Source organism: Oncorhynchus mykiss, chromosome 11 (genome assembly GCF_057628025.1).
Source record: "Oncorhynchus mykiss isolate SJ-2025 chromosome 11, ASM5762802v1, whole genome shotgun sequence".
Lineage (NCBI taxonomy): Eukaryota > Metazoa > Chordata > Actinopteri > Salmoniformes > Salmonidae > Oncorhynchus > Oncorhynchus mykiss.
In genome coordinates, this window is record NC_143032.1 from 52,473,536 (window position 1) to 52,491,609 (window position 18,074).

Sequence of the window (18,074 nt, forward strand, 5' to 3'; positions counted from 1 at the left end):
GAGTGCAGCATCAGATGACATGGCCTCCACAATCACCCGACCTCAACCCAATTGAGATGGTTTGGGATGAGTTGGACCGCAGAGTGAAGGGAAAAGCAGCCAACAAGTGCTCAGCATATGTGGAAACTCCTTCAAGAATGTTGGAAAAGCATTCCAGGTGAGGCTCCTTGAGAGAATGCCAAGAGTGTGCAAAGCTGTCATCAAGATAAGGGGTGGCTACTTTGAAGAATCTAAAATATATTTTGATTTGTTTAACACTTGTTTTGTCACTACATGATTCCATATATGTTATTTCATAGTTTTGATGTCTTCACTATTACTCTACAATGTAGAAAATAGTAAAAATAAAGAAAACCCCTAGAATGAGTAGGCGGGTCCAAACTTTTGACTGGTACAATATGTATGTATATATATATATTTATAGCTGTTCAGTGCCCAGTGATGAGGAGACAGTAGGCCTACAGCACAAGAGAACACTGTCCTCTACTGGCACTTAGGAAGCAGTGCAGAAATATACTTAAATTCATAAATGCAGTTTTATTCTGAATAGAACTCGAAGCAAAAGTTAACTGAAACAGCTGTAACACTGCCCCTAGGTTATGTTTATGGTCACGGTTCGGGTTATGGCTACGGTTAGGGTTGAGCCGGGATGTGGACATGAAGCTAGGGTTAGGGTTACTACTAGGGCTCTCCCTTAGACCCAATGTGCAGGAGCCTGGCTCCAGCTCCATTTAACCACTGTGTACTACTACTCTTATAATACTAAGATTCAGTCTTATTTGGAAAAAAATTATATTTTCCAGGCATTATTGTTCACCCCCAACCCCCAATTCTTCATTTATGGTATACATAATTTAGCCTAAACCATTTTAGTCTATATTCAAATAAATGTATTGCCACATCCTCCCCTAACTTTTCTTAATTAACAGTAAATGCAAATGTCTATTAAATATCTAATTTGTATGATTCTGAATAGACTAAATCATGCATGAAAGCGGAAGTGGTCCATGACAGCATGTGCGTTTTAATTGCACATATGAATTGTGGAAAGGATTGTCATATCTGAAAACAGTTATAGTTTAGTTCAATCTAATGAGAATAGGAATGTACAATGGGCAGCTACAAACACATACATCATTTTGACAGTAACCCCACCCCTGACAGCTGACTGGCTGCGCACACTGCATGTTCAAAACGTCACCATAAAGCGAATTAAATAGCCTACCCGCTTGTGCAATTCAGTAAATAGTGTAGCTGTCAAAGACGCTAGTCATAGTTGAGAGTCGGATGATAAATCTAATTGATGAAAAAAAACATGGTTTATGCCATCTCTTTAAAACCAATTTAGTTACATTGTATCAAATTGTATATTTGACAACGTGCGCTTTTTCCTTTTTGACATTGCTTCAATTCGTGTTAAATAACCAGTTTCGCAAATGTTTCGCCTTATTTGTTTGATATGGATATCAGAGAAGCGCTAGATTGTCACAGTCTGGATTAGCTATTGTTGAAAGACTATCCGCTGTCATCCATTGGATTTATTTGTATTATTATCATTTTTTTACAACTGAACTTCTTCACGTCTGAATTATCTGGAACGCACATCAAGGTGAGCATCTCTCTGTTCGCCGTGGTGTGCAAATTAGCCTATTTTTCATGACCAAAACAGAGCTAACCGTAATGTTCATGTGAATTTGTATTACATACAGGCTATCTTTACCGCATCTTGATTCTCTGTTGCATGCTGGTTCGAAGTTCAACCAAGAGCCTCCTGTTTTAAGACTGCTATTCTGTTTTCATGCAAGGGCATCATTCACTCTTTTGTGTTTCACTGTATGATTTCCTCTATAAAAAAAATGATACTATTCGGGAACCAGGACCTTACTCATAGGAAAGTGTTCTGTATGAATATATAACGCTCCCTTGTCTTGTGGAATATAAATCACAGTTGTTTTCCCCAAATATTTCACCCAACTTGAATAAACTAAACTTGAATTTTATTTGCAGAAACCTGGATGCTTAGACTACATTATCACACTGAATTATTTTTTTCATTGTGACACCTTTAAAATGACAGGTTAAATGGGTGTTATTTTCCTGGATTGTCATAAAACGTGTTATAAATGTTATATTATTGTTTTTAGTATAATTTAACCTATTTTGTTCAATCAGTGAACAGATTATTTGTGGACCTCCAATGTTTTTGGGGAGTTGTGACGGAGGCAAATGAACACTTTCTAGGCATGCCTTGGTATTGCTTGGTATTTGGAATTTTAAAAAACTGCACTCAACAACTAATATGGGCATCATCATTAAAACCTACATTTACAGCTTACCTGGCATGTCCTGTAAAAGATTCCTACATGTTCTTGAACCAGCGAACATACAGAAAGTAAGGATGTGGGGTATTCCTTTGTCTGAAGGTGTACAGTAGTGAAACATGAGCGTGTTGACTAAACACTGTACTTAGTTCAAATTCTTCATGTTGCCCATACATGCTTGCGATAGTGGTCACCTGTTAGGACTTTGGATAACCTGACCCCTTCCAGTAGTAGTTGTTTTGAGGCTCACTGCTGTCAGATCAGTTTTTGATAGGTTGAGTGAGGCATTAGGCTATGCATCATATTGGTTGTTGTGTGGCTGCACACTGTTTGTTTTGAACACTTCAAGCCCTGTCTTAGACAACTGCGGATGAACAGTGTAATGAAGTTGTTAACAAAACCATAGACAAAATGAAAACCATAGTGGATGAGGGAGACGTTGTCAATGAGGTCATTGTAACGGCATGCTACAGTACCTTTCCCATGTAGCTGAAGTGTCAACATTGTTTTTATTTAACAAGAGCTCCTGAGGGCCCAGCATGGTGAACAGTCAGGTGGGCAGTGGTGTGGCGTCACCCCCCAGGTCGTGTGCTGGATGCGGGGGAAAGATCGCTGACCGCTTCCTGCTCTTCTCCATGGAGCGCTACTGGCACACACGCTGCCTCAATTGCTCCTGCTGCCACGCACACCTGGGCGACATTGGCACCACCTGCTACAGTAAAGGAGGCATGATCCTGTGTAGGAGCGACTATATCAGGTGAGGTCCTAATTGGGCTCTGGGGAGAGGACATAACAGGAAGGGGAGGATGTAGACTTTATCTCCCAGGCTAGGGCACTGAGACTGATCTGGCTCTGGGGAGAGGACATAACAGGAAGGGGAGGATGTAGACTTTATCTCCCAGGCTAGGGCACTGAGACTGATCTGGCTCTGCTTTGTGTCTGCAGGTTGTTCGGACACAGTGGGGCATGCAGCACCTGTGGCCAGTCCATCCCGGCTAATGAGATGGTGATGAGGGCACAGGGTAATGTGTATCATCTCAAGGTAAGACCCCTTGGCAGTTAAGGTCTCACTGTTGTTAGTGTATATCGTCATCAGTGAATGTGTAACAGTTGTTTGTGTGAAACCCATTGAAATAAGTGTTATACACTGACCTAAAGTTACCTTGTACCTGATGTTAGAGTTAGCATTTGCTTATGACGCTAGTTAGGCATGGACTAACCTTGGTTAACCCAGAACTAAAATCTTGCGTAGTCTGTTCACGAGAGATTAGGCCTGGACTTGAGTGGCACATTTGGGATGAGGATTCTAACTCCTGTGTGTGTCTTTTGTCCCTAGTGTTTCACATGTGCCACCTGTAGAAACCGACTGGTGCCAGGCGACCGCTTCCACTATGTCAACGGCACCATCTTCTGTGAGCACGACCGGCCAGGGGGTGCACTGCTCAGCAGCCACCTGCCCCCCACTGCAGAGCAACCCTGTGTTGCCTGACCAGAAGGTGAAAGAGGGACCAGGACCATGAGGCCTTTCACACTTTCATACGTATTTCACACACACTACCATCATGAAAGGAGACCTACAGACGTGCTGTATGTCTAGTAACTTACGTTCTATTCCCTCCTGCTCTTGTCTGTAGGTGAGCTGAGTGCCTAGAGCGGTGCGCTGTGCCTTCATCCCCTTCATGCTTCCCTTCATGCTTCCCTTCATGCTTCCCTTGTCACCAGAGGACCGCCCATCCCTGCACACCCTGCTCCCGATACTGTTGTTGTGGACCCTCATCACCAACCACCACCCTGTCTCTTTGACCAGGAGGTTCTTTTTGCTTGCAGTATCTATTTCAGATGTGTTGTGTATATCCATGCTTGAGAGAGTGTACAGATACACAGTGGCGGTGAGTCGTGTGTGTGGTGCAGTGCTGGTCTGTCCATCAAAGACAATATGGACCACATCAACTATTTCAGGACTGAGGCTACGTGTTGTATGTGAAGGACACCCAACTGTGTGCATATCCAGAACTTTGGTGCTTTTGGACAAATCTTGCAATGAGTAAGGTAATAGTCTGGACCCTGTCTAGGATCTATAGTAAGATTAAAGTAGACAAAAATAAGCTTTCTCGTGGACACAACTAAAACGCTATCACTAACAGTGGCATTGCTGTGGTTATTATTGTCAGGGATATCCCATCACTTAGATGATGAGCTCACAATCCCTCTCAATGGCCTGTCATCTGTTACTCAGTGATGTTTAGACCATCATATGAATCTGGCTGAAGTGAAGGAAGAAGATAAATATACATTCTTTTTTTTATAATGTTATTGTGTGTTTCCCAGTAGAGTTCTATTTCCTTAATAAATGTTGCATTCAATTTAATTTTGGATGCCTGTTCAATATGTGACATTATCAAATGGAGAAAAAAAATTGCTATTAAAACATTTTACTGTAACGAGGTGAACTGAAGTAATTGAAGTCTATGTGCAGTTGGTTGGTTACATGACATGAGTCTCGTGGTATTATATGGTAGGCTACCACCCGGTTGGTGTTACATTTCCTCCCCGACTGTTCCTGCATTGCTCCCTCCAGCCCTGTATGGTGAAAACATGCCTGATTACCCTGAGGAATGGAATTAGAGGGCTAGAGCCCTGACCGTTTACAGAAGCAATTAAACATGAGTGGTGTATCTGTGCTGCTGTGCTTGCTGCCTGCTGCAGCTCCTGGGAGGCTGAACTTTGGCCATATCCCGTGGCTGACTTTAATAAAGACTCATCTGGGAGCCAGCCTAATTAAAGGGAGGGGCTCCTTTGCATCCAGCCAGCATGTAAAAAAAAATCATGACAACAATCTGATACTTTTACTGTTTACCATTTTGCAATTAAAAGACACAAGCCAAAGCTTTTCCAATCCCCCTTTTCTGGTCTTTGTTCTCTGTTTGGCTCTGCATTTGTTAAGCTGCTTGCACTTCCTTGTAATGTAAAACTGTACATGTAGCATATATAGTCAGACATAGGTTTGTAGACTTGAGGAATTAAAGGAAAACTCCACCCAAAAACTCACTTTTGTTGTTTGTTTCATTAGTCTATTGTTGACATAGTCCCAAAGTTTTGTTTGCTTGTCAAGTTTTCAAGATGTGTGACTTTCAAAATACAGAAATCATCCAAATATGATGCATTTAGCATCATATGATGCAGCGTTTTGGAATGATTTCTGTATTCTGAAAGTTACATATCTTGAAAGCTTTAGTGCTGACAAACATAACATGTTGGCACTATGTCAACAATGGACTAATGAAACGAACAACAAAAGTGAGTTTTTGGGTGGAGTTTTCCTTTAAGGCTTTAAGAAAACCCAAGCTTACGGTGAAGCAGTCGATAGCATCTGCTGTGCTTTAAATGAGCTCTGTACTTTCACACCTTTGCTAGGAGCATGACAGCCATAGAAATGACACCTTAATGTGGTTAGCTATTTCAGAAGTCCCACTTGTCATGGTAGGGGCTGATCCTGCATCAATTATTTATTCCACGTTTGATTGAAAAGCATCACGCAAATTCATTAACGTATGCAAATTATCACAATTACAATTATCTTCATATCTATATAGTGAGAAAATAAAACCTCTGCAGAATCTGAATCCCACCGCACCACAAGTTACACTTTGCATTCAAACCAATCAGGCCTCATCTGCATATCTCTAATTAGCCCAGCATTTTCAGATGCCAATTAGCAGGCCTCATAAAAAGCCTCTCTGCCATGAGGCGTTGTCTTTTATTAGAGACTTTGCAGGTGTATGGCTCACTATGTAGTTTCTGTCATAAGAAAGTGTTTATACTCACTAATTAATCATATTAACACATGCAAATGAGTGTAATTGCCTTAGCTTCTACGCTTCACGTTGTGTGAAGAGACAGAAATGAGACAGTATATTTTTTTTTTCGAGGAAGAGAGAGTCTGAGTGGTGTCCTTCTGCCCAGCCACTCTGATACAGATCCAAGATGAAGTCTCTGTGTCATGATGATGATCCATTGTCTCTGTGCCAGCAGGACTGGCAGGCAGATCATCTCTGTCTCACGATCGTTTGAGAAGCCAACGAGAGGGTTTGGAGCAATCTGACAATAAACTGGAATTAAGAGAGACAGACAGCCCTTCATTGAAATCCTCTGGGCTCAAGCAGTGTGATGTTAGATCTGTTCCAGCGAGTGTACAGTATGTTAGAGAGGTATGTGCATGTGGTCACTGTCAGGAACAGAGCCAGAGACTGTACTGAAAGGGGGTCTGTGTTGATAGACAGGCATGCAAGCTGAGGTTATGTCTATGTGTTCGCCGACACAAACATACAGGTAACTGCCAAAATAATGGAAACACTTGAGTAAATGAGGGATACAAAGTATATTGAAAGCAGGTGCTTTCACACAAGTGTGGTTCCTGAGTTAATTAAGCAATTAACATCCCATCACGCTTAGGGTCATGTATAGAAATGCTGGGCATGGCATTATTTTGGTTACCATGGCTATGCCCCCATAGGATGACAATGCCCCCATCCACAGGGCACGAGTGGTCATTGAATGGTTTGATGAGCAAGAAAACGATGTAAACGATATTCCAGGGTTATTCAACTCTTACCCTATAAGGTCCGGAACCTGCTGGTTTTCTGTTCTACCTGATAATGTATTACAACCACCTGGTGTGTCCCAGGTCTAAGTCAGTTCCTGATTAGAGGCGAACAATTAAAAAAAGCACTGGAACTGGCTTCGAGGTCCAGAGTTGAGTTTGAGGGCCATATGCCATGGCCGTCTCAGTCACCAGATCTCAAGCCAATTGAACACTTATGGGAGATTCTGGAGAGGTGCCTGAGACAGTGTTTTCCACCACCATCAACAAAACTCTAAATAATACAATTTCTCATGGAAGAATGGTGTCACATCCCTCCAATAGAGTTCCAGACACTAGTTGAATCTATTGCAAGGTGCTTTGAAACTATTCTTGGTCATGGTGGCCGAACGCCCTATTACGACACTCTATGTTGGTGTTTCCTTTATTTTGGCAGTTACCTGTACATAATATTCATGGTAACAGGTTTCCAGTAAAATACATCTTTTACTTTCTTTTTTTTTTACATTTAGGTCTATCTATTTGATACTGTCGCCTAAGGAATTGTAACTATGCTAAGAATCCATAAAACTGTCCTGTCTGCTAAAACTATTTATGCGTTCCTCCTTCAACACTAGATAACTAGTGATAAGTATCTCAACATCAAGAGAATGTGCATTGCACTTAGTGTCCCCTGGAAAGATGTTGACTTCTGCAGAAATCATTATTATTAGGTCTATAAAGGTATTATGTTCCTGAATGAGGCATGAATTCAACAGAAACATGTTTTTGAAGACAATCATTTCCTCAGCAATAACTCACCGTCTTGAACAAGGTGGGTTTAGAACAGGCTTAAGACAAAGAAAACAACTTTACAACTATGAGCCTCATACAGGAATGTCAGAGGGGTAGGAAGAGAGGAGAGACAGCGGGAGAGAGAGAAAGGGAGAGAGAAAGAGAAAGAGAGAGACAGAGAGAGAGAAGAGAACATTCCCTGGCCAATCAGAATGCTTTGAATAATTAAACTGATCGGCTTTATTAGCTCAATTACGTTAATTTGACCACGGAACACGGCCATATGGTGAAAGGAAACAAAAGAGGGGGGAACTAATTAAAAGTAAAATAATGAGGATTTTAATTAACTGGTTCCCCAGACAGCAGCGCACAGGGATCAGGAGCCTGGTACCATAATTAAAGTGCTGTAACGCAGGCAACATCTCTCCTCTCTTTCTTATATCTGTGAGGGCTCTATCCATCTAATTAAATTTGTAAATAAATTAGCAACATTGAGAGTTCCTGCTTGACTTAACACCGCCTGCAATCCACCCCCCACCCCCCCAATAACACACTCACCTTACTCCCATCACACGTCTACAACAGAACGGATGTACAAGCAAATGTTTTGCCAAGGTCTGTAGATAGAGGATTTGTATATATGTGTGTACATTTGATGAGGTGTGTGTGTGTGTGTGTGTGTGTGTGTGTGGGTGTGTGTGTGTGTGTGTGTGTGTGTGTGTGTGTGTGTGTGTGTGTGTGTGTGTGTGTGTGTGTGTGTGTGTGTGTGTACATGCATGATGCAGGTTGTGCTGTCATGTTTGTGCAGGCTGATGTTTGTGTTTGCTCCCTCTCAGGGTCTCACAGTGACACCGGCCCCTCTCAAATGCCCCCAGACCCCACCCCGTGGCTTCTGTTTGACTCGAAGAGCAGAAGCTAAACATAGCTGCATGTTCTGCTCAGTAACTACCATGCTCTCTACTGTAAGGTTCAGATGTTAAAATTAGAGTGCCTAGGTCAATCTAGCTACCCCCTGGGACAACTTGGTATATCTAGTTTGTCCCTTTGAAAAAATGCCCATGATATCTTGTATCCCCACCTCTCTGTCACATTTAGATCATGATTCAAGTTCACCCTGCTCTCCTGTCTATCCGGACTCTCTCTCCTCTACATCCCCACAACCTGCAACCTCCTCCCTTGGAAACAGGCTTTTCATTCAAATGCATACAGACTGACAAGAGAGTCATTTGCATATTAAATTATCAACCACTTAAGATTCTGAGCGAAGCGTAATGCTGCCAATTCGATAAAATGAAGAGCAAGCATGCGTTCAGCTGCCATTACCAAGGCCTGTCATTGTTTGACATGGTTGAGAAATGGTGTGCTGGGGCATGGTTGACAGAGGCAGAGGACGGTGGAGGGAGGAGGTCGGGGGGGTTGGATGGAGGGAGCAGAACATGCAAATTCTTTGACATACAGTACCACACAACACCCTGTACACACTATTTCTAATCCTATTCAGATATTAATGGTTGAAACGCCAGACAGTCTGGTGTGGTGTTGATTATCCCAGGTGTGGCCCATGTTAGGGTAAGCCTACAGAGTGTTGTATCGATACAAAACAAGACAGACTGGAGACCCCCAGGGGGACTAACATTATTCTCACCTGAGAGACGGGGGACAGATGCTGCTCTAAAATGGGCTGTGACCTGTTTGTAAATGGAACTCAATGTGGGATGCTAATCATCTAGTAGTGAAGCAGTCTACAGACCAACCCCACACAGCATAGTGTCGACTTTATTAACTGACACCCGTGTCTTCCTGTCCCCCACTGCTAAACTCCAGAAGCTCTTACCAAGCCCAATCTGAGGCTGTTCCTCAGGTTCTATAGACAGATCTAGGATTAGATTACCCTCCCCTAATACTAACTATAACCAGTGGGAGGAGAAATGCAAAAATGACCATGGATCAGCTTCTACAGGCATCTTCATCCAACTCCACAGCACCAGTCTCTCCATCTTCAGACAGTTTCATTATTGCTCAGAAGAAGTGTTGTGAAAGCCCTCGTCGGCAGGTTTAGTTAGTGTGTGTTCCAACCCCCTCTCACTGGAACCAGGTGGAACACACGTGCGTTCATTAGTGCTCTGTTAATGAGCAGCAGATGCAACACCCTCTCCTTCTCTCTTTCCCTAGTTCTCTCTCTTTCACACAGCGCTGGCTTCCTCTCCATTCAGTCCTGTTGGGGAGGTCTTTCACAGCTCCGACATGTGGGCTTCATTAAAGGACATTTGTCCAATTTAGATGAATGACTGAGATCGTATATCATTCTCTCTTGTCAGTCTATTTTTATCCCCAAGGAACTGAGTGTATGAAGTTCTGTCAGAGTTTTGAATACAAAAATGTATTCTGGTGGTGTGGTTGGGTTGAGCTCCAGCTACTGTGACTCCCTTGGCCTTGCATTCACTACCTTCAAGTTGTTGTTTTTCCAGTGCCAGTGAAATCAAATCCAATCCCCTTTTACTTGTCAAGCAACAGGCAAACAACAGGTGTCGACTAACAGTGACATACTTACTTAGGGGCGCTTCCCAACCATGCGGAGAGAAAAAAAGTAGAGAAATAATAGAAAAGTAAAGCATGTAATAATAAAAGTAACAATAAATACACAATGAGTAACGATAACCTGGCTATATACACGGAGTGCCACTACCAAGTCGATGTGCAGAGGTACTAGGTAATTGAGGTAGATACAACTAGGAATGAAGCGACAGATAATAAAAGGTTTCAGAAAGGGTCAATGCAGATCTGGGTAGCTATTTGGTTAACTACTTAACTGACTATTTAGCAGTCTTATGGCTTGGGGGTAAGAGCTGATCAGGGTCCTGCTGGTTCCAGACTTGGTGCATCGGTTCCGCTTGCTGTGCTGTAGCAGAGAGAACAGTCTATGACTTGGGTGGTTGGAGTCTTTGACAAATTTTAGGGCCTTCCTCTGACACCGCCTGGTAAAGAGGTCCTGGATGGCAGGGAGCTAGTCCCCAGTGATGTACTGTGTTGTACGCACCACACTCTGTAGCGCCTTGCAGTTGGTTGCCAAGCAGTTGCCATACCAAGCGGTGCTGCAGCCAGTCAAGATGCTCTCAATGGTGTAGCTGTAGAACTTTTTGAGGATCTGAGGGCCCATGCCGGGCCTCCTGAGGGGGAGGAGGCAGGCCCTCTATATGACTGTGTTGGTGTGTGTGGACCATGATCGACCCTTATTGCTGTGGACACCAAGGAACTTGAAGCTCTCGACCTGTTCCACTACAGCCCTGTAGTCAGCCCTCTGTTTCCTGACCTCCTCCTTTAAGGCTGTCTCATCATTGTTAGTGTTCAGGCCTACCACCGTCGTGTGGTTGGCAAACTTAATGATAGTGTTGGAGTCATGCGCAGCCACACAGTCGAGGGGAAACAGGGAGTACAGGAGGGGACTAAGCACGCACCCCTGATGGGCCCCCCGTGTTGAGGGTCAGCGTGGCGGATGTGTTGTTGCCTAACCTCACCACCTGGTGGCGGCCCGTCAGGAAGTCCAGGATCCAGTTGCAGTGGAAGGTGTTCAGTCCCAGAGTCCTTAACTTAATGATGAGCTTGGAGGGCACTATGGTGTTGAAGGCTGGCCGAGCTGTAGTCAATGAACAGCATACTCACATAGGTATTCCTCTTGTCCAGGTTGGGAAAGGGCAGTGTTGAGTGCAATAGAGATTGCGTCATCTGTGGATCTTTTGGGGCAGTATGTGAATTGGAGTGGGCCCAGGGTGTCTTGGATGGGGATGTTGATGTGAGCCGTGACCAGCCTTTCAAAGCATTTCATGGCTACAGATGAGACTGTTACGGAGCGTTAGTAATTTAGACAGGTTACCTTGGCATTCTTGGGCACAGGGACTATGGTGGTCTGCTTGAAACATGTAGGTATTAAAGACTGGGTCAGGTACAGGTTGAAAATGTCAGTGAAGACACTTGCCAGCTGGTCAGTGTATCACTGCTGTTTTTGATAATAACTTACAGATGTTTTATTCTTCTCTACACCAGCAGCACACTGTGTCCTGCTGTCTACATTTACAACCATGTGTAATGAATGCCTTTCTCCCACTCCTCAAAAGGGCATGCTTTCAAGGCACACAATCCTTAATTGCCCATTAAAGTTAACTCACACCATCCCAGCCAAGCTCTCTAATTGAAGTCCTAAAAATAAGATCTCAAGCCTTCCAGGGGAAGGCGGTCTGAGCACTGCCACATTGGGACTGAAGTCAGCGTGGTCCCAGACCCCCCAACTTATGGGGCTTGACCCCTGCTATATCACATGTTTGCATGTACCCTAAGCAATCACATAATCACCACAGATGGCATAGGAATATCTGCCTCCTACCGGAAAAGCCTCCATATAGAAAATAAAACAAACTCATGAGTCTTTATACATTAATCAACCTCTGCTTTGTGATAGCTATGTCTGATTATCAAAGGACAAAATGTTGCCATTCTTACAGTTACAGTATCAAACCACCCTTACACTCACATTTAGTCAGTGCATGAAGGTTTTGTACCTGCCTGTCTGAAGCCATGTATTGTACATAGGCAGGAGAGGATGATGCTGATCAGAAGTAGCACAGCAGCTGAAATGTCACTGAATGTGGTCGTGTGCTATGGCATTTGAAGAGAGATATCATTTCAGACTGGGGTTAGAGGTGTGCAGGCCTGATTCAGGAGCCCGTCTCAACCTCAGAGTGTGTGACACTGACAGAGCCCCCAGCCAGACAGCGCTTATGGTTTGGGGAAAGGTCTGCATGAAGCAGGGTGGTGATGCTCAGTGCTGGTGCAGTGGGTCGGGAGGCCAACTCCCCATGGCTCTGCTGAGTGTCTGTGCCTTGGTCTCTGGGATGATAAGCAGCGTCTGCCTACCCTCCTCCATGCTGACTCCCCACCTTGGAAATGCCAGCACAGGGCCAAGGGCAGAGCTCTCCCCAGCCAACCCCCATGGACACCCACCTCACTGAACCACGGGGCACCTCCACCCCTTATCAGCACCCACACACCTGAACACATAGACAATAGGGGGCATGGCAGAGTGTGTGTGTGTGTGTGTGTGTGTGTGTGTGTGTGTGTGTGTGTGTGTGTGTGTGTGTGTGTGTGTGTGTGTGTGTGTGTGTGTGTGTGTGTGTGTGTGTGTGTGTGTGTGTGTGTGTGTGTGTGTGTGGGATGTGGGTGTGTGTCACGCACAAGGCAAGCAAGTCACTAATGAAGTCAGTTTGTGGTGTGTCATCGCAGTGTCTCTGTGTGAGCCATCCCAAACTGCTGTTGAACTGAATTCTCTATTCCCAGTCAAGGTTTAGAGATGTAGCAGGACATAAGATGTAAGAGTATGTCACTGGGACCATGTTCCCGCCCATCCAGGACATCTATTCCAAACAGTGCCTGAGGAAAGCCCTCAGCATCATCAAGGACCCCACACACCCCAGCCATGAGCTGTTCACTCTCTTAGTGTCGGGCAGACAGTATCAGAGCATGAGGTCTGATACCAACAGGTTCAGAGACAGTTTCTATCTACAAGCCATCAGGCTGCTGAACACTTGAACTGGACTGACCACCTGCTCTGATTCTCTGCACCTTAGCACACATGCACTCACACACACACACACACACACACACACACACACACACACACACACACACACACACACACACACACACACACACACACACACACACACACACACACACACACACACACACACACACAAACACACACACACACACATGCTACTCACACACATCACATCAGCTGCTACCAGACTCTTATTATGATTGCTAAATACTGCACAATTTTAACACTTGGCCCCCAATCTCCCCTTCCCCAAAACACATGTAAATATTGTACTACAAATGGTGCCTTCCTGTATTATACTTATGCTAAAATATTTACTTTATGTTCGTGTTCTTATATTTTGTTATTTCTTATCAGCCTTTAGTTTTAATCCCCCCATGTTTGGAATTGTTAACAAACCTCTTGAATCGCTGGTGCAAATAGGGCAGTTTATTATGCTGATAAGAAATGAATTTGCTGAGGTTTGCGAGTGTTTTAGTTGATTGTAATAATTGATTTGTGTTGTTGAAATGTAATTGCTGTAGCTTGTCATTTCTTTTTTTTGCTGTTTTATTGTATTACCATGTTGATTTTGTGAATTGTTTGTTCAAAGGGCACCATTGAGAATGAGACCCTGGTCTCAGTTGGGCTCCCCTGAATAAATAACAGTTGAATATAAAAAATGAACAATACATTGTCAAGAAGGAACCTGCAAGTAAGCATTTCATTGGACGGTGTATACCTTGTGTATCCCACACTTACTACTACTAACTTGAGGCCCCGCTTGTCTCCACAAACTTTGGTAAATCCCCTTTTGTTTCAACGCACCACAGTTATGGAAAACCTTACAAAACTAATTACAACTGGCTTCCCTAATTACAACCGGGTTCCCTAATTACAAATGGATTCCCTAATTACAAATGGATTCCCGATAGGGCAGTTTAAAACTCTTGTTAGATGAGTTCACGGAAGTGTGCAATTGTGTCAAATTATTATCATAACTTGTTGTAATAACCTGATGTAATGTATTTATAGCTGTCTTATAGTTTCTTTTTATCTTTTGTTGTTGTATTGATGGCATTGTTTGTCCTCAGGGCACCATTGCACATGAGACACTGGTCTCAATTGGGCTCCCCTGAATAAATACAAGTACATAAATACTCCAACGGTCACTCTACCATCTTGGTTTCTTATCTCTGTCTATTTGCTTATTCTCTACTGTTCATGACCTCAGTGACTGCAGAGAGAGACCTATGTGTGTGAATTGATTGTATAATGTAAATGGAGTTAGTATGTTACAGACAAGAGCCTTTTATCTTAAAGTTGCATGTTTATGTACTTCACTGGACCTGACATAATCAAAAAGCTATTAGGGCGATTAAGTTGAAATAATACTCTCCTTTTAAGTTGATTCGATTAGCCCCCAAAATACAAAATGTTCTCGTGGATAATGATACTTGTGATTGTGTGTGTGTGTGTGTGTGTGTGTGTGTGTGATTTTGTGTGCGTGTGCGTGTGTGTGTGTGCTCTATTATTGTGTAAGTCAATGAGGAACTCTGATAAGCCGTATGGAGCCAGACTGTAGACACTCTGCAGTAGACTTGGAGATGTCTGCACTGATACTAGACGGGGGAGTTAGTCATGGCAGTCTCTCCTTCACACACACACACACACACACACACACACACACACACACACACACACACACACACACACACACACACACACACACACACACACACACACACACAAATCCACTTTACCCTGTTGTTGTTCATCCAGTGATCTCACAGTGTACTGTATGTCTCTGAATAAACATTATTTCATGTAAGCAAGTAAACAAATGAATCTCAATCCCAATGTAGTGGAGAACCTCCACGTGAATCTAAGTCCAAATGATTTTATCATGAGGCCGCTTGTTGTCATAACCATTCAACCACGGTTGCTTTTGCATTCCTCTGCAGTCTGAAAACCAGTTCTAGATCACCTGGAAACTACAAAGTAAATTTGCACATTCTGAGTGAAAATCCAAACACGAAAGGCTTTGGAAAGGTGAATTGACCCAGTGATATAGTGATGAAGAGAGGGAAGGCAGACTGTCTGTCCAGTCTCATCTGACTGCCATGGTCATGGTCTGTGCTTCTACATCTGCATTGCTGGCTGTTTGGGGTTTTAGGCTGGGTTTCTATATAGCACATTGTGACATCTGCTGATGTAAAAATGAATTTAAAAATACATTTGTTTGATTGATTGACTGGGGTGTTTACGCGGGGAAAAAATGGCTGTGATCTCAGTAAAAATCTTCCCCCTCCACTTTGTGCTGTGGGACTGTGTACAGGAGCAGTGTCTGGCTACAGAAAGGAGGTAAAAGCAAATTGATTGCGTGTTGTCAGTGTGTGTGTGTGTGTGTGTGTGTGTGTGTGTGTGTGTGTGTGTGTGTGTGTGTGTGTGTGTGTGTGTGTGTGTGTGTGCGTGAACATGTTAATGTGGTGAAGAGCAGGCCAAATGAGTGCCCCTCACCCCATCCCTCCTGTCTGTGTTTTTGAACTTAGAGATGAAGCCATCTGCAGTGCTCTCCTGAGAGGCCAGGCTCCCCCGTCCCCTCAGCTATCCTCCATTTTCTGCTCCTGTAGTAATGGGAAAATTGGTCCGTCTTTCCGCTCTAGTTGGGATTGGCAGTGTTGATAAGCATTGCAGGGACAATTAGAAACGATTTCATTGAGAGGCACTGAAATGAAGCTCAGCCGTGGTTGGTGGCTGATACCCATGGGACTGTGTCACTGCACCAAACGGAAAAGTATTTTCCTAAATTAAATTCAAATACCCACACCATTAGAGGGTAATGTCCAATAGTGCAGTAACAAACCAGTGAGGTAGCCATTGGTTGGTACTGATATGTTCAGCTTGTGTGCACACTCCACAAACTGCATGTTTTAACTTGGCAAAATCACATCTGTCTCACTTACATTCTGCCCAGTAATGTTATTATGATAGCTACACTTAGACAACCCTGTCTAGAACATAGAGGGAATCACACTCAGGATAAAATCCCACTTTGTTTGAATAAGTGTATAATGAGCACATTATCATTTTAACAGTCTCAATATAACCTCACACACGGCTCGGATGAAGACGTATTTGGGGAATATCTTGCTGTGCTGCAGCTCCTCAACTAATTATAATTGTGCTGGCAAAAGGTCCAGTATGACTTGGAGGTAGAAAGGCAGCAGAGCCCGGTTAGTGTTCATGGGAGGGAGAAATATGAAGGTGTGGAGGGGGCTGGGGCATTGTTTATGAGCTAAGTGAAGTGGACCATCACGAAAGGAGTCAAGCAAAGGCTGAGTAAGCGATGGAGAGAATGATTAGAGGAGAGAGAGAGAGAGAGAGAGGGATGAAAGAGAGGGAGGCACTACAGCAACATTCCTCTGCAGAACTCAATCCCTCTCACCAACAGCACTCAGGAACAAAATACTCTCACCACAGAGGAAAGAAACATTTAGCAATAGAATATCCAACTCCAGAAAGACCCTTGTTTTGTGTTTGTGGGGTCGTTTTTGTAAATGCAGTTTCCTTGTGGTTTTTAGGTCAAGTCTTTCATTTTATAATCCCACATTTATCCTGTACATCCAACCCAACCAATACATTTGACCCTTTCCAAATATCCCGAATCCAAACCGCACACTTTATAAAAACCCAGTATTAACAGTTATCCCGATCAGCTCAATTTTCTACGGCCACCCGCACACACCCATGCATGCTCACACACACACACACACACACACACACACACATATATAACCCAAACACCGAAAGGTTGCTCGATCGAATCCCAGAGCTGACAAGCTAAAAATCTGTCGTTCTGCCCCTGAACAAGGCAGTTAACCCGCTGTTCCTAGGCTGTCATTGTAAGTAATAATTTGTTCTTAACTGACTTGCCTAGCTAAATAAAGGTCAAATAAAAATAAATCAAATAAAAACATTCTGCTTGCTTATTCCAGTTCTCAATCTTGAGTTACTTGTCTTCCAGTCCCTTCTTCTGCCTCTATGAGCATGCTAACGATCGTGACTCTAACTGCTTTAGGGGAGGGTGGCCATATCCCCACCAAAACATAGCTTTACAGCTGCCGGCTTTCCTCTGAATAAAGATAAAAGGTCTAATTGACTCCACTCACAATACTGGTGCTAATTGGCATAAATGACTCCATCTGGTTTGATTTGGAATTCAGTGAAGCAATAGGATAACGCCTCCCTCGGACCAGCCCCCATCCTCGTCCCCTTGTCCCCACCTCACTGCCAGGTCCCAGAGGACCACCTGGCCTGGCCTGCTGCCTCTTAGAACGTAGGAAACCTAAGGGATAGATTCTATCAGATCCGGGCTAGTAGACACATGCATAGCGGTTGTTTTGGCACTGTCGGAGGTTGATAGAAATCCTCATTATTTTGTTTAATGATTTTCAATTTGAGCGTCATTATTTCTATATAGACTACATTTTCTCCTTCTAAACTTCTAACGTGAGTGGGACGGGTGTGGCTTTGTGACCCTAGCTATGTTTCCATCAATATGTCCAGTGATTTTATCAGGTTTCAGGTATGACCCAGATGCAGACAGTTTATTTCTAATACAGGGGCAGGCAAACGGCAGGTCAAAGGCAGGCAGGGGCCAATAATCCAGAAAGGGTGCAAAGAATCCAGAATGGCAGGTAGGTTCAGCGTCACGGCAGGCAGAGAGCAGGGAGAGCAGGGCAGGGTGTTGTTAGCGTATTCAACCCACACAAGCTGCTGGCTCCAG

At 43.7% G+C, this 18,074-nt stretch overlaps 1 protein-coding gene across 1 annotated transcript; it reads left to right on the forward strand.

Annotated features, from left to right (window-relative positions):
* Positions 1-1,240: 1,240 nt before the first annotated feature.
* On the forward strand, positions 1,241-5,221 carry LOC110535865 (LIM domain transcription factor LMO4-B). The gene is made up of 5 exons (XM_090190412.1): positions 1,241-1,609; positions 2,845-3,078; positions 3,267-3,363; positions 3,658-3,817; positions 3,956-5,221. Exons 2-4 carry the CDS (start codon positions 2,861-2,863, stop codon positions 3,808-3,810), a joined length of 468 nt encoding a protein of 155 aa, XP_090046538.1. The 5' UTR covers positions 1,241-1,609; positions 2,845-2,860; the 3' UTR covers positions 3,811-3,817; positions 3,956-5,221.
* The last annotated feature ends 12,853 nt before the right edge of the window (positions 5,222-18,074 follow it).

Excerpts from the sequence above, each read along its gene's own strand:
- LOC110535865 (XM_090190412.1), top strand. The coding sequence starts at position 2,861 with ATGGTGAACAGTCAGGTGGGCAGTGGTGTGGCGTCACCCCCCAGGTCG. Across the intron at positions 3,079-3,266 it reads TGTAGGAGCGACTATATCAG|GTTGTTCGGACACAGTGGGG; the intron begins GTGAGGTCCTAA and ends TTGTGTCTGCAG. Across the intron at positions 3,364-3,657 it reads GTAATGTGTATCATCTCAAG|TGTTTCACATGTGCCACCTG; the intron begins GTAAGACCCCTT and ends TTTTGTCCCTAG.